Source organism: Macaca thibetana, chromosome 2 (assembly GCF_024542745.1).
Source record: "Macaca thibetana thibetana isolate TM-01 chromosome 2, ASM2454274v1, whole genome shotgun sequence".
Taxonomy (NCBI): domain Eukaryota; kingdom Metazoa; phylum Chordata; class Mammalia; order Primates; family Cercopithecidae; genus Macaca; species Macaca thibetana.
This window is the reverse complement of record NC_065579.1, coordinates 43,081,317-43,105,270: the sequence shown is the minus strand read 5'-3', so window position 1 is coordinate 43,105,270 and position 23,954 is coordinate 43,081,317. Positions and strand designations below refer to the sequence as shown.

Below are 23,954 nucleotides of genomic sequence, written 5' to 3'. Positions count from 1 at the left end.
TGGCTCTAGGCTTCTTGTGGCTATCGCCTGGGGCAGTGCCTGTGTGGAATGCCTCCTGGGCCCTGCAGTTCTGTGTGGTGAGCGCCCCTGGCAGGGTAGCTGCATGGTTGCAGCAGGTGCCCAGGCAGGCAGGCTCAGATAGCTCTGATGGGGGATCAGGCCCTGTTTGTGGCCAAGGACCTGTTCTTGGTTTAGGACTTTTCTTCTAAGCTTATGTGGCCTCAGAAAGAAGCAAAGGGAAAGGCTCTCCAAGCTGGGGAACTAGATAGATAGACAGAGAGAGAGAGAGAGAATGTGTGTACCTTTCCCTGTGAACTTAGTTCTGCCTCAACAAGGACTTTCCTTTAAACTGTTAAGCACTAAGACCTTAGGTGTGTGAAGCTCCAACCACCCTCCCTGTGTGAAGCAACCTGGAGTCAGCATAGGAGGACCTGCTGGTCTGTGTGGAGGAGACGCACAGTGAGTTGGAACCCCAGGGCCTTGGGGACTCTGAGCCTGGGGAGGTGAGTGACACAAAGGTGGACCTTCTTCCCTGCAGGAAAAAGCAAAGGCGGACTCCACAGACAGGTAGACAGGATGCTGGGGAGCATAGGGCAGAAGTGGGGGCTACAGGACAAAGTCTACCCTGAAGTCCCCACTGATGGCCATGCTGGGCTTCTTGGAACTTCCCCATGGATGAGACACAGGGAGTCCCCAAGGCTTAAAGGGTGGGCTCTAGGAAGCTGGAGAAGGCCTTCCCAGATGTGTCACAGACATCAGAGGTGAGGTATGATAGACGTAGGCATACATTGGGTCAGGGTTTACAAAAGGGACATGTGGGCCGGGCAGCAGACCTCTGGGCACTAGTAGGGGAGGGTGGAGTCGTCCCACTCCAGCTGGGCTTGCCTGGCTCCATTCTGCCCATGTCTGCCTCTGCCCGTCCCTTCCTCCTCCTCCTCCTCTTCACTGTCATCAGAGCCACTGCTGGAGCTCATGTCTTCCTCTGCTTCTTCCTCCTCTTCTCCCTCAGTCTCATCTTCCCCGTGCCCTGGTCCTTCATGCTTCTGGATATCAAGGGGAGAAAGGAAATGCTCGTCAGGGACTGAACAGAGGCCACTTTGGAGCTTATGTTTCTCCATCCATTAACGAAACATTTAGGGCCCCTTGGAATTTCTCCTCTTAGTGCCAAACTCTTCAGCCTGGACACAGACTTCCTGGAAGGGAAGTCTTCTGATAAAAAGGAAGCTAGAAGGTTCAAGGCAAAAGCCTGAAATAGCAGCAAATTCCAAGGCATGAACTCAAGGTAGACTGTTGGGTATAAATGATGGGCTGGACATTGAAGCCAATCCTATCCATCATTTACTGAACCTTTCAGGCCAAGGCTTGTTTTCAGGCATTTCTGGAGCCTATTTAAATGGAGCTGTCCAAGCCTTAGTGTTTGCTTCTCAGTGAGAGGATGGCATTTGATCTTGTGTCTCTTTTCCAAGTGTGCATGCAATGTCCCTGGGAGCAGAAGGCATTTTAAGCAAAGACTCAGTTATGCTTCCCCTCAAAAATATTCCTTTGGAAAGGACAAATTTATTGGTCCTCACTTTCCATGCTTGCTGCTCACCCCCTGACTGTGTCCTCAGGCTGTACCCCTTCCTTTCCAGTCCAATTCCCCCTCACTCCAGCTTTTGGATAATTCCAGCAAAATTTTATTTCTGGATTTATGTTCTGCGTTGATGAACCAGGTCATAAAAGTTGTTTCTCCTTGCTTGGCTACCCACCCCCCTCCCCTGACACTTCTTGGGAATTGTCTTTTACCTCCTACCTTCTACCTTACCCCAAATCCTACCCACTCTTCAAGGCCTCCCCCAGGCCAACCTCCTCCAAGGAATCTTCCCTAATTGTTGCAGTCCTGAAGGCTTTTCCTCCTCAAGCTCATTGACTTTTGACATCACAAGGTTGGCCCTTGTTAGGCACACTCTTGCCTTGTCCTCAGACCACTCCAGGTATAGTGGTCTTGTTTTCTAGACTCAAGTCTCAACTCTTTGAAGGTGGAAATTCTGGAGTCTGTATAGCACTGAGCTCAGCACTTTACCTACAGCACATGCTTGGAGAAACTGAGCCACATCAGCACACTGGCTTTGAAATTGGAGTGTGAGGCCAGCTGAGGTGGAAACTGGGACCAGGCTGGGATAATCATCTTCCCCTACCTTTTCTAAGCCTGTGTCTATCATCACCCAGAACCCATGGGCAAAGGGCATGATGTAGAGGGCTTCGCTTGACACTCATGGATAGATTCTGGGGGCTGTTGGCTAATTGGAAAGATATGGACTTTAGAATCAGACATCCTTAAATTTGACTATTGGCTGTGTTAATTTGAGTATGTTACTTTTTTTCTTAGTTGGTTTTCACCTTGGTAAATGTAGATGATAACTCCTATTTTATAGGATTTTGGAAGATTCAATGAGGTGGTGTATATAGAGCACTCTATACAGTATCCGGCATAATGGAGGCTCAATAAATGGCAGGCATTGCTGCTATATTTTTCTTTTAATCTGTTCCAAGCCTTTGAGTGAACTCTTTAGGCAGTATGGAGCAAAGCCATCTAATTTGCACTGTTAGTTAATCAAAACTTCAGTACTGAGTCCCTAAGGGTTAGTTAGCTCTGAGCTAAATACTGTGGGGGAAATGAGGCATAGCCACCTCGTGGTGTTTGCTTGCCTTAACAAAATTTCTGGTTCTGTTTGTGGGGTAAGAGCAATGAATACATTTTAAATCAGAGAATGTAGTTGGTGGGAAGGTATGGTCTGTTCAGGTTGAGAGGGCTAGAGGAGCTCAGAGGCAGGAAGAACCAGTGGAGCTGGACTAGATGGGGCAGGGCTTCCAGAAGGCGGGGGTATGGGGCGGCTTTAGGCATAGGAAGGGTTGAGCTGGGTGAAGGGAGAAGCGCCCCACCCAGAACTCCCAGCCCTGCATGGGGATCACCTCCATGGGGTTGACTGTGATAGTCAGCGCAGAATCGTCCCAGTCCATCTCAGATTCCTTGGCAGCCTCAGTTTCCTGGATGAAGTGCTGGTGGGCGATCCGGACCCGGTACACACCCATGGCCACGACAAACACAAGCATGCACACGGAGATGATGATGACCACCGTGGCAATGCTTGGGACCACTGGAACAAGGAAGAAACTCCCATGACATGGCAAACAAAGGCCTACCTCATTCTTGTGAGGGAGCATGAATGAAACATCCATGCATAGGATAAAGTCTGCCCTACCACTTTCCAGCTGTAGAACTCTAGAGCAGCACCTTACCCTGTCTGGGCTTCATTTTCATCAACTCTATAATGGACATAATAATTCCTATCCTATGAGTAATAGTTAGGTGTAAATTAAATTAATCTGTAAGTTTCCACATAGGCACAGTATAGGTGTTCATTAAATGCAAATTCTCTTTTATTCCTGGCTTTACCCCTCAAATTATAAAGAAATTTCCACAGAGCCAAGCACTGTAGAGTTTAGTAGAAACAGATACAAGTGCCCAGCAGATGGTAACACAATATGGCAAATGCTCAAACAGAAATGTAGGCAGAGGACTTTGCAATATGGTGCATACGTGTGTGTGTGTGTGTGTGTGTGTGTGTGTGTGTGTAAAGGGCTCATGGAAAGCTTCATACCGGACATAGTTTTGAGTTGGGCCTGAAATTTTGTCCCAGCCCTTTGTAGTGACCTCTGCTATTATGTGTGTTGTGTAACTTCTTGTTTACTTATTGACTGCCTATTGAGGGTGTGAGTGTCTCAGAGCCAGGGCACATTTTCTCCATTGCTGGGTTCCCTCCCTCAGTTCTGGGCACCTATGTTTGCTGCAACATAACTGTTGAGTAGATAGTCTTGAGTCACAATGACCACCTGTGTCCTGAGGGTCCCTCGTCTTGGGCACCCTACCTGAACTGCGCCGGATGCTACTCCGGGACTCAGGATGATGGACAGACTGGAGGAAGGGAGGCTGCACAATCAGGTGGTTGACATGCTCCTTATCTGAGACTCTGTCTTCATGAAGGACGCTGACCTGGGAAGAGTGGGGAGAGGTGCTATTGACCCAGGAGTGGCAGGTGAGCCAGTTACAGCAGTTCTGAATGAATGATGAGGGAATGGGTGAGCCTTGGCTTCCCTAACAATGGCAGGACCCACTCACCTCCAAGTTGAACTCATTGCTAGTGTAGCGCCCATTGAGTTCTGAGCACTTAATCCGGAAACGCCGGGCCTCAAGGGAAGCTGGACGCCAGTTGCGGTAGCGGATGTGATGTAGCACCTGCTCATAACGGCTCATGGAGCCCACACCTGTGCCAAGAGACCACACTTGTCATCAGAAGGCAGAAAAGGAGGAGGAAGAGAAGAGAGGAGACAGGCTGGGGCTTGTGGCACAAGACCTCGCGGGTCTTGTAAATTTGTTGAGGTTAAGAGCTCAAGATATGTTGGGCAGACAATGTGCAGAAACTCTAAGGGGCCAAAATTACACTGATGCACAAGCTTTCCATATAGACTGCCTCAATCTTCCAGATGTTGCTGTAACAGTTGCTGAAATCAAACATTGTAAGAGAAGGCATCCACCCAGCTTCTACAGAAGAATTCCCCAGGAGTGGGAATGTGGGACTGGTCCCCAAGATGCTTGAGTAACTTGCCAGAGGAGGGTCTAGAAATCCATGCTTGAGGCCAAGGATCTCCAACTGATCCCTGGAGCTTCACAGTGCTCCTTCACAGGTGCAGTCTCACTCATGTCTCCCTGGACAAGGACATTCTAAGAGGACACCCTTGGGGCAAAGGGGGCTGAGTGTGGCCTTACCGTAGATGGAGTAGCCTGCAGTAGAATTAGTGGCGTCCAGGTGTCGTTGGTGGAGCTCACTGTGGTTGAGCTCTAAGCACTCCTGCCTTGGGTCCAAGTCCCCTCCAATCACCAAAATATCACAGAAATCTAAGTTATGAAGCATTTCCTCTAAGACTTCTGATTTGGGGGCTGTAGGAAGACAGACACAGAAATGCAGGCATGAAGGACAGCTCAGAAAACAGTCCTTGCTAATCATCTTCCTCCTCTGTTATTGCACCCCAGGTTAAGGCTGGGTCAGGAGCAGTGTCTGTGTGATCCCAAATACCACATCGACTGCTCAGATGTCCAGGCGGCCCTGAGGTTGCATAGCATGAATTAGTGGGAAGAGCATGAATACTGTAGCCAAAAGATGTGATTTGAATACCAGCTCTGCCACTGAGAAGCTGCATAGTGTTAGAGGAACTGCCTACCACTCAGTTTCCTCATCTGTAAGGAAGGCAAGGGTCTTGAGATGATTGAAAACAGTGTCCAATGCACATTGTAGGTGCTCACTAAGCAATAGCTCTCATTTGGGGAGAGATAAGTGGCCTTCCACCATGCTCTCATAGCTTTCTCCATGTGGTCCTAATGTGTCTGTCTCCCCAACCACCTGAGATTCTGAAGGGCAGAAGCACTATCTTTTTATGATTGAATCCTTAGTGTCTAACCCAGGAACGAGCATGGAGTAGTTATTACTAAACCTTGCTCAAATGGAGCTGAATCATTAATTAATAATCAAGTCAATATGATATAACCAATAATCAATATTTGATAAATTAATATAATTAATGTGCTCCCCTTGGAGCACATTAGCATGTTGGTCAGTCAAGTTGTCCTTGCCTAATTGTATGACTCCAAATTTCCCAAAGAAATGTGTGAGTGTTTGAATGCCGGGCAGAGTTTGGCAGTCCTAAATTAAAATCCCATCTTAAGAAGGTGATTGGTATTTATGAAGTATGTGCCATGTGCCAGGCATGTGGAAATATAATCCTAATAGACATTAAAGGGAGTACTATTACTATCCCCATCTCACTGATCATAGGCTACTTGTCTTCAAGTGGTTTTGATCTTGCACTCCTTTACTGAAAAACTTGTGAAGAGAGATAATTTAAATAAGTATATTTATTTATTTATAAAGTGGACTAAATATACTTTGTGTGTTATAAAACATTTATTAAAATAGAAATTTAAAAAATTCACTAAAGATGGATTATTTTAAATAATTATCTTTTAAGTTTTTAAATGATACCAAAAATATTTTTGCTCTCACTAGGTATATATTATATATTATTATACATAATTTCTTTATCTTAATTTTTAAATACTTGTCAATCACAATGGTTTCATGTATAATCAGCAAAATCTAAAAGCACAATAACTTACGCTTAAGACAGGGTCTATAATTAGCAATGCTGTATGTGCATCTTTATTTCAAATGGCCTTCTCACAGTTTCCAGGCTTTTTGTTGACTTCTTGTCAGGTCTGGTCATATTGCCCTTGTTCCTACCTCCCACTGTGGCTGACTGAGAGCTCCCTGAGGTAGGGAGTATGTCACGGCTGCCATTTTCTCATGGCTCTCTCACCATGGGTATTATCTTCCACCTGCAGTTTCCTGGATTCCCACTGTGTAGAAGGGAGTGTGCTGGGTTCAGGGACCCAGAGGCAAATCGGCCATGGATGAGCCCTCGGGGTCTCCTGGTCTGGTTTAATAAACAGGAGATCATCACCAAGGGCTAAAAAGTGTGTGCTGAGGGAAGCACCAGCAGTTGGGAGTGTCAGAATGGTGGTGGTGGGAGAGCCTACTTGGGGAGGTGCTGAAGGCAGAGTTATTTGCCAGGAATCAAGGGATAGGGAAGGAAAGGGACCTTCCAGCCGGAGAGCAGAGCAGAAGTGTGAACTAACAGAGCGTGAGGGTCGGGGGTGTGTGTGTGTGTGTGTGTGTGCATGTTGGGGGAACCTCCTGTCTTTGGTATTGACAGCATAAAGAGTGTCAATGGGGGCAGCAGATGATGCTGAAGCCAGTCACTGAGGCCTGGTGGCAAATGTCATTATCCTACTTGTTTAAGATATCCATAATAATGACCATTCCAACAACAATAGGAGTAAAAATTTAAAGGCACTAATAATAGCCTTTGGACACTTGACTATGTGCTCTGCCTGTACCTCTCATAAACAGAAGATGAAATGTGAACCCAGATAATTGCTCTTCCCTGCATTGCCTGTTTGCTGGTGTCAGATGTAGCAAATCCAGACACTTGGGTCATGGCCCGCAACCACTGAAGTCAGAGGCTCTTCTTTATTTCTGTCTTGATTTTAGCCACAAATGAGAACAGGAGAAGAGGGACGATCACACAACCTAATGCACGTTGGCCTGTGACTAGGGAACTGCCCTGCCCGGACAGGTGGTAAAACACCATCTATTTTTTATGAGCTAGAAGGGCTGTCTCTTGAGTACCCCATTCACTAGGGACCAGGGTGGTTTAAGTCAATAGGTAGTTAAGATTATTAGAGCAGCAGCTATTCGGGGACTCAGGACCAGAGGCACCAGCACATCATTAGCAGTGGCTTTTGGAGGGGGAGGGGAGAGTTGAAAATACTCTCTTGGAAGAGGCAGCAAAGGACACTTCTTAAATTTATATTTCCCCCATCCCTCAGAGTAACAAAAGGGAAGTTTTCTTCCCTCCCTCCCTTGCTCCTTTCCCGGTTTCCTTCCTTCTCTTCTCCTCCCCTCCCGCAGCATATACTATAGCTTTCAGTGTAACTGTTTCCGTTTGGTAGATAATTCAAATTACTCCTCTTTCACTGAAAAACCTTTCCAATAACGAAGTTGTTGGAAATAACAACTTAAAAGTTTTCTGAGAGCTTACAGTAATATTACTGAATGAGACCTAACTTTTATGGTGTATATATAAAGATGCAGCTATATTTTTTCTTTATATGTCTTTAGCTTTTCTTCTGATTATCAAAATAATATATGCCCACTATAGAACATTTTTGAAATTACAGAAAGGGAAGGGAAGCAGAAACAAATTGGCTCTCACTATGCTTCTCAAAGAATAACCGTTAGCATAGAATAACCCTATTAGCATAGGGTGTGTGTCCTTCTTGGCATTTTTCCATTTTTTTTTTTTTCTTAAATGGTTGAGATCATTCTATCTGTAAGTACTATGTAACTTTGTGTCTTGCATTTTGTTCACTTACCATTTAGCACAAATGCATTCCCTCCAACCTCATATCCCTCATTGCTAAACCATTCATTCCCCTCATATTCTTTTCGTTTGTTTATAGCTCTTTGCCTGTTTTGCTGAACATTATGCTGCCATGTATACATTTATGCCATGTATACATTACATGAACAATGCTGTTGTTCTGAAGTATGTTTTCATGGCTGTAAAAAAATTAAGGTCCACCCTCCCCACAAACTCAAATGCACCTGTACCTGTGGTTTTCACATCCCCGGGGGCCTCAGTTTTGGCGAAGGTGCTCACAATCTTGATATCAGGAAAGAGGGTCACTCCCCTGGCACTTTCAAACTGAGCAGCAGGTCTCCAGAAGTGGTCTGTGCCCCGGAGGGTGATCCGGGGCTCGATGGCCTGCAGGACCATCACATAGGCGTCTACCTCGGGGATACTGATGCATACGTCTTCCCCAAAGCACCTGGGAAAACAGCCTCGGTCATGGCACTGACGAGCAAGCAATTAAACCATCTGTCATACAGCCAGGAATAAGGGGTTGCCACCTCCAATTCTTAACCAGGCATCCTGACTGCCTAAGAGTCTCTGAGGATGTCAACAGACATTCAAATTTAAAGACACATTATAATCAAAACCACTAGTGATCTAGGGACTTGAAAAATTGGCTACTGAGAGAAATGGGAATTTTCTATACGCGCAACACATAACCATGAAACCTTTCATTATCCTTTAACAAAGTGATCAATGGCAACATTAATTAGATAGCAACTGCTTGTTACATGCTTTAGTATTTGGTAGGCAAATTGTTGTCTACCTGGTCGGTTACAGCCATCTTACTAATTGAGACCCCAGGGCTAAACTCTCCTGCGTCAGCTTATATGATATGACTCTATGTGGATATCACACACGTGTGCCTTTTCTAGGTGTAAGAGCAAAGTGCTATCATATTCACCCTCCTTTCTCCTGATACACTGCCACACAATTATCTGGGAGGCAGAAATGGTGTGGCCACAAGAGTGAGGTCTGAGACAGACAAGGATCCATGGCCTGGTTCTGACACTTCTGGGCTGGGTAAATGTGGACAAGGCACTCAACTCCTGTGAACCTCAGTTTCTTCATCTATACAATGGGGATAACAATAATTTTGTCCTACAGTAAAGGATTAAATGCAGACATGTATAGAAAAGAAGCTGACCAGAGCTTGCATCATGGTTTGAGCTCAGTAAACAGTGGTTGATTTGAACCTCTCGTCAGACCTCATGGGGGCATTACGTCATTAGCCCTCTCCCATGGTCATCTAGATGTAGGTTAAAATGGGGGACCCCAGAGCCAGGCAGATGCTCTGGGGGTGGGGTTCAGCTGGTGACAGCCATCACCTTCCATGCCTTGGGACAGTTCCCGAGGAAAGGATAGTCTGGATGGATTCCATGCTGAGCTACTCTATCCTCTTCTGTGGGTGGGAAATGTGGGAGCTGTGGTGGCCTCCTCCTCTTCCCAGTTTTCTCCCGCTTGTGCCAGGCCAGCCCCACAGCACTCCTCACCTTTCTTCAGTTTGCAGAAGGCTGGTCTCAGCAGGACATAGGCCAGTTTGTTCTCTCATCTTCACTCTAATGTGGCACTGACCTGGAGGTACCTGCTTCCTACCCCTAAGCCTGTAATGGTGGAGCACTCCTCCATTGTTCCAGAACTATTGAATGTAACCACCATCTACAGGCTTTTTTCTGGCACCTGTCTCAGGCTCCATCAATGTGGCAGTCAGCAGACCCATCCTTCCCATCCTTGTTCCTCTCTTTCTGAGTCCTTCTCCCAACTCTAGGTGCCGCATGACTGCACCTCCACCTTCCAGGAATTTTCCTGGGATCCCCCTCCTAGCAGCCCTCCAAGGTAGCCACTGTGGCTGAGAAGTGATTTGATAGGCCAGTGAGTGAGTTATCCAAAGGCTTCAGTAATCCTCTAATTTAACTCTGATCTCTGGAAACAAGAACCATGCCTTCTGTTTTTCTGGCATACCTGTGGGATTTAGGAACTCTACATAGCTGGGTTGGTTAACTTAATTCAATTTAATAAACATTTGTCAAGCACTTCCTATGTACCAGGCACTGTGCCCTTAAGTCAGAACACTTCAAACCCATACCCAGATCACTTCAAATTCCCAGCTCTCTGAGAATTTATAGAAAGCAGTAAGGCATTAGATAAGAAACAGGGTAAAATAGAGAAAGGTGGATTCAAGGTGGTAAAACAACAGAACATCTTGCTTAAGAAGAAAACAAGAACACAGATCCATTGAGGCATCCTCATAGGAACAGCAGAAGTTGAGGACAGCTGAAGAAAGGCAAATCCTGTTTTGCAAGGGAACATTCCCAAGGGACCAACCCTGCTGCCTCAGTTGGCCCCAGGCTGATCAGTGTCCACTCACTGGACTTTGGAGGAGACTTTGAGGCGCCGCACACCCGCTGTCGGGAACTGCCTGGAGTTGATGTAGGAGACTTTCTGGAGAGCACGGTTAATGTTCCCAATGTCATCACCTTCCATCACCAGGATGGACTGCGAGGGGTTGAAGTGATACTGGAAGACAAAAGTGAGCATCATGGAAGAGAATGGTCAGGATGTACATGGTTTTATGGGAGCACTTCCTGTCCACACAGGGCACCAAAGGTCACCATAAACACCTCTAGAGCATCTGCCAGTGACTCATTTGTGTGTACAAATGATAGTGTTTAAACTCTCAAGCAGTTCCTCCTACTCTCTGGTGGGCTTTGTGGCCCTCTCCTATGAAGTCTCTCCAGGAACTGTGCCTGGTATTATCGGTCTGAGCCACAGGATTGAATATTGAAAACCCAGCCATGGTGCTCTCACAGCCCAGCCCTTGGTGAACAGTGGCCCATGCTCTGTGCTACTGGGTGGTCTGGACCATTCAGAACTTGCGTGTTGACTCCTTTTGCTGTCTTTGTCTTTGGCCTTGAACTGCTCCCCAAATTCATCTTGCACTCCATTTTCTGACCCACACCCTATCTTCTTAGCTTCCAACCTTCAAGCTCATTTTTCAGTTAATGGTTTTCTTTCTCTCTCAGATCTAATTTTTTGTCTTGCTTTTCGAGGGCTACACACTGGTTTCCCATGAGTTGCACTCACCTGCTGCTTACACATCTGCCAGCAGCCCTGTTATCTATCCATTTCATCCCAAGTCCCTGGTATGCCACACTTGCTAAAGGCCATGTAGTGGCGATTCTCCCCACTGAGTCACGTGGGTACTCAAGCTGGACATAGACTCTTGCCCTCTCCATGTCCCCACAGCAGTTACTCTTCTTGGAATGAGGCAGGGAAAACTGCCTTTGTACTGCCCTGAATTACTGACTTTGACACACTTCTGAGCAAGAATTATTAGGAAATGCTATCGATAAAATATCAGAAACATATCTGTGAATTCAGATTATATATTGAATGCTCATGGCACAGGAAAGGGAGACATGGATCTTTTTTAAGTAGCTACCTAACTTAAAATTATTTACTCTTTTGAATAGTTAATATATTCACATGAATCAAATGTACACATGTGCTAGGTGAAAAGTAGCTATCTTATTTCTATCTCCCATCCACTCAGTTTCCACAGTCACATCCCACAAGTACTCATTATTATGTTAGTTTCTTAGTGGTAAATTGCATTATTGTTCACAATTAGTTGCTTCCCCTCCCATGAGAGACTTATACATGTCTGCCCTATTGTTAATAAGCTTGATCATATGACTTATAGTACCCTTCCCTGCAGGATATACATTTTTGCCCTGTTGCACTCAGCAGTGGTCATGTTACTTGCTTGGTCAGCTAAATGTGGGCAGAAATATTGTTTGATTCATACCCTATGGAAGATTTAATAACCAGTTCATGGTTTGCAACATCCCTTTCTCTCTGCCATGAAACTGGCAACATTCCATTAGGGGCTGGTCCATCAGCTTGCATCTCACAGTGAGGGAGGTATGGATCAGAGCTGCAGCCAATCTATAATGGACATGAAGCATGAGCAATAAATAAAATGTTGTTGTATAAGCCACTTAGTATTAAATAATTTGTTACTGTAGTATAACTTAGCTTATCCTGACAGTTATACTCATTCTTATAAATATATAATCAGTGAATATAGATTTCCATTTTTCTTCTTTCTTATATCAAAACTATCTCATTACATAATGTATCACACTTTATTTTTTACTTGGCTCATATCTTGGAGCTTTTTCTGTATCAATACATGACAAGCTTCCTTATTCTTTTTTAGTAGCTGTATAAGTATTCCATTGTATAGATAAACTGTAATCTTTAAAACCAGTTTCCTAATATGGACATTTGGGTTATTTCTAAACTTTTACTGACAATGTTAGAATAAATAATCTTGTGCAAACACATCTGTAGGATACATCACTACAAGTGAAATTGCTAGGTCGAAGAGTATATGCACTTTTAACTTGGATAAATGCTGCCAACTTCTCCATTGCTAGAGATTATATCAATGCATACTCCTTCCACCAGGGAATGAATGCAGCTTCTCTCAGTTCCTTAGCAACACAGTATGCCATCAGATGTCAGGACTTTTACCAATCTGATAAATGATAAATGCCATCTTAGTGTAGTTTTAATGTGTATTTTTCTTGGTATGAGGAGCTGAGTATATCTTTTCATAGGTTTAAGGAAAAATGTATATTAACTTTTCCCTGATCTGACTTGAATGTCTTTATAAGGGTGTTCTGTTCTGTGTCTGGACTGAAACAGGAGTTGGATGTCTCATGAGCACTACTGGTGACACTGAACCACCTAAATCCCTTGCATGGTGTCCCCTAGCCAATAGGATTGATAGCTCAATCTTTGTCACCTTCAATCATCACGAGTGTTTCATTGTTACCTACTCATAAGGCCTCCCAGCTTCTCTCATTTTGGTTCCCACTGGGCTTTGGTGCCTTTCTCCTATAGCACTTACAAAATGGTAACACCACTATATAGTACAGTGGACAGTAGCCCATGAGCACAGAGATTGTATCCTCTTACCTCTGAATGAGCCTCTTATCCCTGAATCCCAGAACTTAGCCTTAGTGTTCTAAAAGACCCTGTAAGATGAATGAGTGAAGGGTCTCCAGCCTACATTGTACTCACTGTCATCTCCTGTCACTCCCCAAAGGGACTTCTTTCTTTTGTCTTTTTAGTGAAGCTCTGTGGGAGTCATTATCAGTACTCACCAAACCCTGTTCTCCTTTCCTTCCTGGGCACTGTGGAGGCTACACTTCTCAGCCACCTTGTGCCACAGGTGGCCAGAGTCACATGACTACCTCTGGCCAATGGGCAGGAGAGGAAGTGAGGTGTCACACTTCTGAGCTGAGGCAGTGAAAAACCCTGTAAGATGCTCGAGCCTCTTTTTTTCCTCCACTTCCGTGGCTTGCAGCATTCTATGCAGAAACCCCACCCCACCTCCCTAGCTGAGTATAGGAGAAAACTAAACTTGTCATGTTAAGCCAGTGAGGCTTGAGGTTTGGGGATCATATGCTACTGTAACAGCTTAGCCTGTTTGGGAAAATTTAGCACTTCCCAGGCCTGATTCTCACTTCCCCAAGGTCATAAGGCATCTTTAAAAGAGCATGGACTTTGTGGACTGTAATATTCCAGTTCTAGTACAAAGTACCACTTTGGAGTATTTCCTTTCCCCTCTGAGACTTCATTTCCTCATTTAAATAATGGTGAAATTAATATCTACTTGTGTGGGTCTTAAATGAAATTTTATATATATATATATAAAGTTTCTAGCACTTACAAGATTTTAAATATATGATAGTTTGGATGATCATTCTTACTATTGTAATTATGCCAGCACTGAGTCTTTGTGCCCCAGCCTTCACTGCTCTTGTGTCCTTATGACACAATTCTCTTCTGTCCTTCCAAGTCCTGCGGAGCGCTGTCTCTCTGAGCCTAACATCTGGCCATGAGCACCGCTCTCTGGTGCTAGATCCTGGAGCCCCCAGGCATATGCATGGTTGATGCCATAGTCAGTGTCTGAGTTGGCATCTCTCTTGCCTGGAAGGCCTCACCAGCTTAGAGTGCTTATCCCTGGAGCTGCCTCACGCTAGTGAGTCATGATTAGTTCTGAAGTATTCGCAAGTCATCAGTTTCAGATTTGAGAAGACTCAAGGTCCTTGTTCTACAAATGCCATCTATGTTTTAAAAGGTTTTTCTGCCCCTCTTCTCCAGCCTCGTCCCCTGCACCATCCTCCTGTAGCAGTCTTGTGCTGTTACTATCTGTGTGTCCATCTGTCTGCATCCTCCAGCAGATGGTGAGCACCTCAAGGGCAGGGGCTACTGACTTCCTCAGCATCACTGCAGGGTCTAGCACATGAAAAGCATGAGGTAGATGACAGGTCTGCAGTGGAGGCTGGCCTCTGAGCCTCACATGAGGGCTGCATAGGAAAATCAAGAGGTTCTTCTAGAGGGACGGATAAACAGTATCCTGTGGCAGTCAGCAGAGGGCACAATCCCTCTGCAGCCACATGGAGAGAGACCAGGAGAGAGAGTGTGTTGGATCTCCAGTTAATACCTTGGTCTGTGCCACAGCATTGGGAGATCTGCCACAGAGCATGAAGGTGGGCACTGGCCTACCCAGCAGCATAGTTCTTGCAGGGTCAATAAAACCTCCAGAGCAGGTTTTGGGTGTTTTTTTTTTTTAACTGTGGTATTCCCAGCTCTGTGAGTGGGTGTCTGATTGAACAGGGGACCTGTTTGTACTTGCATCTGTACCAGGGCAGGAGATGGTGGCGTGCTAGGGGCCCCAGCAAAGGGTGACATTGCTCACTCGCCCTTGGGTATCTGTGCAGTGACTATAGCCCTTCGCTGAGCCAAGAAGGTGCTAGACAGCCCTTACAGAATGGTCTTCTTATTAGGGGCTTTTCTTAGAGGTTTGACTGGCATCTCTAGCACCCCAGCAGGCTGGACCATCAGGGAAGTCCCTGATCAAAGCTCTGGCCTGATCCTTGACAGCAGGCTGGCTATGACCTGACAGGAACCCTGCTGCTACCTCTGACACCTGCCTGCCCATAGTCCATATTAAGTAAATAACAGAGTCAAAATTTGGACTCTGATTTTTCTGACTTACAGATTCAGCTGAACCATTTCTGTGAGTGGGGCCAGATGAAGATTTGCCACTTTAGAAGTTCTTCTGTCACAAAAGGGAACTGTGATTTGTTAAGAGTCTATTAGGTTTGCTAGGATATATTATATATATACTAAAATATATAATATATATTTAAACATATAAAATATATAGTATATATAGATAAATGTATATTTAGATATATAATTAAATTCTTACAACATCACTACAAGATAAATAATATTTTATACACAAGAGATTTGGGCTTAAAGGATTAATGTGTCTTGCCCAAGGTAACCCAGGTAATAAATAATCAGTTGACAGAAAAAGACATAAACATTTAAACATGATTACTAGGTAGCCTCTGATGTGGCCTCTGCCTAACTCTCTGGCACCTTCAACCTTTTTCCTCCTGCAGTGATCTGAACCTAGGAGTGTCTAGTTCTGAAGTTCTTGCTCTTTCCCACTCTTCCACATGATGGAGATGACAAATTGGCAGGGGTTGTGCTATGTAAATCAGAACAGAGTATTACTCAGGAATGTGGTGATTCCACAGTATCTTGTATGGATACAATACAGCAGCCACGAAACCATTTTAGGACTCTAGACATGCTGGAGAAATATTCATAAATAGGTATGATTCAGAAGACAGGTAAAGCAAGAAACATGGGCTGGTCCCTGTGAGCAGACAGAGAATTTCCTTAATCACAAAAGGGCCTCACTTCCCTCGACCAGCCAGAGAGGTGGGAGGAGGGCAGTAACTGGCAAATAAAATAATAGTCATTATTCAGAAATGACATGAGGGGTAAAGGGAGGCAGGAAAGGAAGGACATTTGTTTTAATGATTTGCAAGAATGTCTTCTAATCTGAGTTGCTGGTATGGAGGAAAGAGCATGAACTGATTTTGGACAAATCCCTGAGCCCCAGTCCCCTTAGTTTTGAAATGGGGTCATAGTATTTAATTTGTTGTGAGAAGTAGGGATAATGAACATAAAATAGCCCCCAGTGGGTGCTCTGTAAATTGGGCATCTTATTAACTTCTCAAACGGTGCTCTAGTTCTTACCAGCCATGCCCTAGGAATGGAAGAGGATCATTTGCAGTGACTTGGTTATAAACGGGGAGTATCTTGAAAAGTCAGATTAGCCTCCTCAGTCCCCACAGTTTTTTGTGCCACTTATTTTAGCACCTCTTCTTTTCATAGGCTATGACAACTCTGTAGAAATTGCTATGGTTCTTAAATTTATAATTTTAAAAAGGCATGACTTTTGAGCCCAGCATCTTTGTGTTTTTGCTCTACGGTGCCCAGTACCCTGAAACTGTGCCTGCCTGGAACAGTTCAGAGCAGAGAAGATCTACGCAGATGCAAAGAGTAAATTTAGAATCAGAAAAAGAGAAGACACTAGGAGGATAGATTTTTGCATCACTGGGTTGACAAAACTCTAAGGAAGCAACACCAACAGTACGTCAAGACTGGCCTTTCCCATATGAGATGGTCTTTTGAGCTTGTGCCAATGACAAGTGATTAGCTATTGAGAGCAACTATGTGTATCTAATCCATGCTAAATGTTGTTCTGGAAAGTCAATCTTGCCTTGCCATGACTTTTTACTCCTCCCATCTTCCCCAGTCTCCATCCTAAACCCCACATATGCTGAGATCATGCTCCCTTGCCTGAGCCTTCAGTGGCTCCCCATTGTTGACAGAAAACAACAACAACAACAAAAAAACATAAACACCTAAACATGGTTAATAGGTGGCCTCTGATGTGGCCTCTGCCTACCTCTCTGGCACCTTCCACCTTTTTCTTCTTTCAGTTTGGGACTCATAACACTGGCTTTGTTGAAGTTCTAGTGAATACTGTGCTATTCCTCAGCCCTCTCTCATCACTCACACTTTTGGATCTGCCTGGAATGACTTCCCTCTTTCCCATCCCCTCTCCACCCCTGCCTTTTTCCTAGCTGGTTCCTACCTATTCTTAAACATTCTACTCAGGCCTCATTTCCTCATCCAAGGAGCCTTCCCGGACTGCCATTCTCCAAGGTTCTGGATCTCTGGAGTGGGACTGAATCTACTCATCACTAACTCTGGGATCTTACGCAAGTTCCCACCTCCTTCAGTCTTTCATTCCTCATGTACAAAATGGGAGTATTTACGGTACCTTTGTCATGAGAGTGTTCTGGGAATCAATACCCATAAAACGTTTAGAACAAATAGTGTCTGGCACTTGGGAGACCCTCAGTAAATGTTAGTGTTCATAATCATTGTAGTAGTCATCGACTGGATTACAAATGTCTGCTTGGGTCACAGAGTTCCTCAGGCCATTTCTTTTCACATCTCAGAACCCAGCCTATAACAGAATACTAGCATGTCCATGGAATGATTATGGAAGTGGCTGCAATTTAAAGAATATTCTCAGACCACCAGCTTTTCCAAGGGTACCCAGCACCAGAGTGTGACTAGCAGTAGGCTACTGATCTGGAAATTTCTGTTGGAGTGGTGACTCCCTGTCCAGGAGAGGCAGGCCCAGGGCAGGGCAGAGCTGCCCATGGGCAGTGCTGGGTCAGGGATGTTAGGCCAGCTGAGAAACCTCTGCTTTTGTCACATTCTCTGGAGAAATGACCAAGGACAGAAATCCTCACAGCTGCTGGGGCTTCATGGGGCTGTCCTGTGCTCCAGGAGGCATGGGCTGGTCTGTTCCAACTTCCAGAGGAGGCCAAGGGACTGTCTTTTCACACTGGGGTCCACTATGATTGAGTGGGAGCTACAGTGATACTGGCTCTGCTCTTTATTCAGGACCTCGTGGGCCAGCACCAACATGTGCTCGCTCTGAAAGTCCAGGTGAGGTTAGAAAGTGACCCTGGCTGTCGGGGTGCTTGCTGAGGCCATAGTCAGTCACATCCCTCCCTGCCCCCATCAGGAGGAGCTTCTCTCAAATGAGAGAATGAGAGAAGCTTTAGTCAGAAGAAGCTTTGCTTCTCTGAGATCACTTGAATATTTCTATTTTGCATAAACAATACAAATCATGCAAAAAAATTGTTTTGTATAAACAATACAAATCATGAACTGTTCATGTTTTTTTTTTTCTTCTTTTTTTTTAATGACAGAGTCTCGCTCTATTGCCCAGGCTCGAGTGCAGTGGTGCAATCTTGGCTCACTGCAACCTCCACCTCCTGGGATTACAGGTGCATGCCACCACGCCTGGCTAATTTTTGTATTTTTAGTACAGATGAGGTTTCACCATGTTGGTCAGGCTGGTCTCGAACTCCTGACTTTGTGATCCACCTGCCTCAGCCTCCCAAAGTGCTGGGATTACAGGTGTGAGCCATGAGCCACCACGCCGGCCCATGTTTCTTGGGCCTTGAAGCAACAATGTAAGACAGAATGACCTCCATACCTGCTTTCTAATTCTACCCCAGCCAGGTTTTCACTTTCCTTTTTAATTTGTATTTTACAAGGTCCTAAGTTTTTGTTTACTTTTTAGGCTTTTGAAATGCTTCCTTGCATCCTTCAGTTCCTTTAGCCAAATAAACAACAGAGCAGCCAACTAATGCACAAATGAAATACAACCAGGTGGATATTGAACATGTGCCTGCTTTTGTGTAGTGGACTGACTATACACAAGGGCTTGATCTAGGAGTTTCAGAAGATGGCAGCGGAAGTCCATTGTGGAAGTCATGGTTACAAATCTCCCCCCGGACCCCCCATCTCGTGGCCACACCTTTGCCATGGACTCATTTCTGTGTAACATTCCAGCACGCGCTCCATTTCCCGGCGCATGCTGGCACTGAGCAGGCTGCGCATCGTGAATCACTGTCTTGTTGGGGGTGATGCCAGCTCCTGCCTTACCTTTATTCCTTGGCCAAGGCTCTCCAAGGAATTAATATCCAGCCCTTCCTTGCAGGCCTGCAGGCAGGAGATCACCTTCTGGCTTTCCATTTTGCCAGGGCGGATAGTGAGACTGGCCAGGCTTCCATGAAAGAACTGAGCAAACCGCGGTTTGGTGACTTCTCCTCCTGAAAAAACAAACAGCGTCATTTGCCCTGTGGAGATTGGGCAGCAAATAGCACCTCAAGGCACCACTTGGCCACGCAGCCGAAGACACCTTGACTCTTCCCTGAACCTGAGCTTTTCCTTCTGAGTGATGAACACAGTAGCCAGAATCTCAGTAAGAAGTTATATGCTGCTAATACCCTGGCATTCCCTGGCAGCATCAGATTTAGGAATCCTGGCATTTCTGAATTTTAAAGGTTATTTTCAAGGGCACACTGTCTTAGGAGACTGGAGGGCTCTAGTGAGTGAAAATAGGGAGAAGGGAGCTGTCATTGATTAAACTCCAGGTCTGCCTTGTGCCATTCTCTCTGCCAGGGACTTCATCTGAATAAGCCTGCAAGGATGTGGTGCCATTGTCTTCACCTGACGGGTGCAGAGCCCTGAGACTCAAAAACGTTAAGGTACTTGCCCCAGGACATAGAGCTAAACACTGGAGCTGGAGCTCTAGTTCTGGTCTGAACTCAAAGCTGGCGTTTGCTTCCCTACATTCCACTGAGAGCTTGGCATGCGACTGAAGAGTACTAGAAATGCTGCATTTATGAGCTCTGGCTTTCTCACAATGTGTTGATTTCACATGTGCTTAAATTCAAGGCCTTTGACATAAGAGGACTTCCCTGATTCCTGTGCTTCTGTCTTTGGCTTTCTTCTCATTGCCTGCTTTCTGTTTTCAGTCATACTCCCTCCTGGTTGTGCTGAGTCCTGTGGGAGCTCAGGTCCGCTTTTACCCGTGGGCAAGTGTTCCAAGTGCTTGTGTTGCAATGCCAGCTTGGAATCCACTCCCTCCTCTTTTCTCCCTGTTTTTCCAAATCGGATCTCTGAGGTCCATTTGAAGCCTCGCCTCCCCTAGGAGACCTTCCTCACTGACTTTACTGAGCACAGGCTCCTTCCATCTCTGAGCAACCTTCCCAGCCTGGATCTTGTACTACTATTTGTTCACAGAAGAACAACAACACAGAGAAAAGATGGGCCTGGGTTGAAATCTAACTTTGCTAGTTTCCTGGGAAGGTTTCATAAGCTCTCTGGGCCTCTATTTACTCCTAGGACACACTTCTGGATTTTGCCTCCAGGTTCTCCTGGGCTCTCTTGGTGGCTCCTTCAGCTTCCCCAATGCCTGGCTCTTGCAACACCTGGCCAGCAGCTTCCCCAGCCCTCTTTGCTGCCAGCAGTTGCTAACAGAGTGTGCTCCTGTGAGACACCTTCTGTGAAAGTCTTCTCTGGCTCCCTACAGGCCAGATTTCCAACACACGACACCCCTGCAACTTCTCTGCTCTTCTTCAAGTTACGTGGTGCCAACCAAGTCTAGACCTCAGCTTGGGGGTGGGCTGGCGTTTTCTGGGGTGCTCTACTTCAGCCCTGAGGGTAGTTGGATGCTCCTTACATATTTTATTCCTATTTTCTTTAGAGTTCTCTTTAGAGTTCTTACCCACTAATCCTATGTTACTCCAATCCCCATATTTATAATTTTTAAAAAGATTTTTTCTGTTGAAATTACAGTTCTCTCTCTCCTGTTTGAATCTAGATCCATAAACCTTCCACGTCTGCCCATATGTCTTTGCTTAAACCCATTCCTCTTTACGCTGAGACACCACCCCTAAATAGCTTAGATTAGGCAAATCTCACAGGTCTTCAAGACCCCGTAAGCCTCCTGTTTCCTGATGCTCATGGAAACCCTCCATGATCCCCCTCTGCCCACCATGTGTCTCCCTTTATCCCTGAGTCCCCTTCCCTGCATACCCTCTCCCTGCCTGGAGCCTGCCCCCTCCCCACCCTGAGCCTTGGAACGTTCATTTTAACATACCCCTCACAACCTGGCATTGTTAGCTAATGGTTTGCATGTAGGTGTTTATGTCCTCAGTAGCCTAAAATATGGTGGTTTTTAGACTTGGCTACACATTTTAATCATTTGGAGACCCTTAAAAAGACAACCTGATGCCTGGTGCTGGGTCACATCCCCAAGGGATTCTGACTTAATTGGTATGGGGAGTTTTAAAAGCTTCTCAGGTGAATCGAATGTGAAGTCAAGGTTAAGAACCACTGGGCTATAGCTTCTTGTGGGGTTGGGCCTCTTGCGCCCTCCTCTTGTGATCTCTATCCTTTGTGCCACCTGCAGGCTTACTCTTGTCACTCTGTGCACACTGTTATAATTTATTAGTTTGAGTCTTTCCCTCCTGGATGGCAGGGATCACTCATGCATTATTCATTTCAATGAAGATAATACTGAGCAAGTGTTAGGGGCTGAGTGCTGCAATAGGCACTTTGCATAAGTCGGCTCATTTATTCCTGTCAACAACACCGTGCATCTTGCAATTTCCTGGCATCTTGCACCATGCCTGGCACATAGCAGACGTTTTGTAATTGTTTGCTTGAATTGAAGGAGATGGTGAGTTGAATATCAGCAGAGTGGTGGGCACTGGTTGTCTTTCCAATATCCATCTCACTCCTTCCTTCTTGCAAAGGCAGCCCTAAAGTTTAGGGTATTGACTTGAGTTCCAGAGACAGACTCTCTTTAGTTCAAGCTAATTAGATTATTCCATCCCTACTGCACCCGCTATTGATTGAGGGGTGGACCTGGGACCCAGGATGAAGCCATCACCTGGCATTCAATAAGCCACAGGAATTGATTCAGAAGAATCATGAGAACAAATTGAGGCCAGTATCGTGAAATAAATTAATTGTCAACCTCTGTATAGAAAGCTTCCATTTTTCCTCTTCTGAAAGTTTCTGGAACAAACTCTTGCTCTCTTTCCTGGACTCAGTTCTGGGAAGATGGGAGGCCGGCTGCTGCAGCTATCTTGCAGCAGACTGGTGATGATCAAGGCCCTGCATGGAGAAGGGCAGTGCCAGGAGAGCCCCAGCAGGGAAGAGCAGAGCGTGAGCTGCCCTGCTCCTTGCTCTGCCTTGGGACGTTCTCAGCCTGGAGTGCCACTCATCCATCTTTATAGTTTGAGCCATTTTGACCAACAGTGTTGTTACTTGCCACCCAAAGCATCTTCACTTTGAAAATAAAGGGTAAGTTTCTTTTGATGTGCTCAGTTTACAAAAAGCTCTACACAGATTTGGCTTTGAGGAATTAGTTGACATGGCCCATGGCTATGGGGACGCTAACTGGGGTCTTCTGATTTAAATCCTCAGTGCCCCCATGCATAAAGTGCTCCTTCAAGCCATTAGCATGTTCCTGTCCCAGCAAAGGGGCATCTCTGTTGATCTGCAGGCAGAGGGTGTGAGCCTGTGTGTGAATAGTGGAGCTGTCCCTCTCCAGGGCATCCAATTGGTGATCTCTTCTTAGCCTCCTCCTCCTTGGAACAGCAAATCCAACAACAACTACTATCATTTACTGGGCATACAATATGTACCCCATACCATGTGACATCCTCATCATACATCATCTCATGGAATCTTCATAAAACTGCTGGGAGGTAGATACTCATTCTATAGTGATAGATGAACAAATTTAGGCTTAGAGAGGGGAAGTCAGTGACCAAAAGCCCACCGGTAGGAAGTGGTAAAGTATATGTTCCTATAGTGTGAATACATCCATCCATGCACAGGACCAGCCGAGGTTTCCTGGTGGTGCCAGGCAACCAGGCCTAGAATGAGACTGAGAAAGCCCATTAGGATCTATCCTGTAGCCCTCTTCAACTGATCACTCAGCAGCTTTAGCCTGAAAGGCCAAACTTTGTGCTGTCTTGAATGCTAAGACAGTTTCCTACAAGCCATCTTCTCTCAGCAAAATACACTCATGTTCTATATTTTTGACTCAAGAATATCAGATGTGTGATGTACTCTATTTATCAGTGACAAGGCTCCAGGAAATTGATTCAATGAGCATTTTTCAATAGCAGGCCAGTATAAAATTTGAAATACATTTCCACTTGGGTGGTTGTGATGCAGGATTTTAAAAAAATAAAAGATGCATTGAAAAAATCTTTCCTTTGAATATCTAGGGTGTCTGCATAAGGCCACATGACTCCTCTGTTGGTTAACAATTAGACATAAACATGCTTATGAATAATCTTAAAATAACCTCATTTTTTCCATAAAGAATCTTCCTTAAATGTTTGCAAATATGATTTTGGATTTCTGATGCTAGATCTGCACCCATTTTTAAAGCATTTTCTGTATGACTAGTCTTCTGTTAGATTCAGTTAATTTAAGATGTGAACCATGGTCTTCAGGAGCTTACTTTATTTGAGAGAATAACATATAGACACCGAAAATAAAATAAAAATATGAGTAAATTGCCAGTATGATAGATATTCTAAGGCAGGATATGATTCATTTCAAACAATTGATATAGGCAATGTGTCCAACAGGTAAGAGGGAAAAAAATAACCATCATTTGTTAGGCCCTTGAAACACGACAAGTTCTTTCACATGCTATTTTATTTAATCCTTAAGCAGAGGGATAGTATGTTTGAAGTCTTAGCTTCTGTCCTTTTACTTTTTCCCTACTTGTTTCTTCTACCTTACCTTCCATCTAAATACAGCCTGGCTTTGAGCTCATTGTCACAGGGAGGGTCATGGCAGAGAGAAGAGTAGAAGGGGCCTGGAGCTGAGTCTCTGCTTGGTGTGGTTTCCAGAAGCCTAAACCATGAGGAGGGTGGAGGAGATCTGGGTATAGATTAACCTTTGGGGAAACAGAAGAAGAGAATCTGGCCTCCCCGCAGAGTCATAAAGGAAACCCCAGACATGGGGGTGGGTGTGGCTGTGGCAGGGAAGCGGATAAGACATCCGAGGTACAGAGCGGAGACACCTGAAGCCTG

The 23,954-nt window shown here is 45.2% G+C and overlaps 1 protein-coding gene across 2 annotated transcripts in view; it reads right to left on the bottom strand.

Annotated features, from left to right (window-relative positions):
• Positions 1-214: 214 nt before the first annotated feature.
• Positions 215-23,954, bottom strand: part of CLSTN2 (calsyntenin 2) — a 628,828-nt gene continuing 605,088 nt past the window's right edge. For both annotated transcript variants that reach the window (XM_050779679.1, XM_050779680.1), the window contains exons 10-17: positions 18,988-19,154; positions 10,439-10,587; positions 8,268-8,485; positions 4,808-4,978; positions 4,160-4,305; positions 3,910-4,033; positions 2,953-3,137; positions 215-1,043 (exon numbers count right to left, since the gene is read on the bottom strand). In XM_050779679.1, coding sequence (XP_050635636.1) covers positions 843-1,043; positions 2,953-3,137; positions 3,910-4,033; positions 4,160-4,305; positions 4,808-4,978; positions 8,268-8,485; positions 10,439-10,587; positions 18,988-19,154 — 1,361 coding nt within the window. In that variant the 3' untranslated portion in view covers positions 215-842. The remainder of the gene's footprint in view (positions 1,044-2,952; positions 3,138-3,909; positions 4,034-4,159; positions 4,306-4,807; positions 4,979-8,267; positions 8,486-10,438; positions 10,588-18,987; positions 19,155-23,954) is intronic.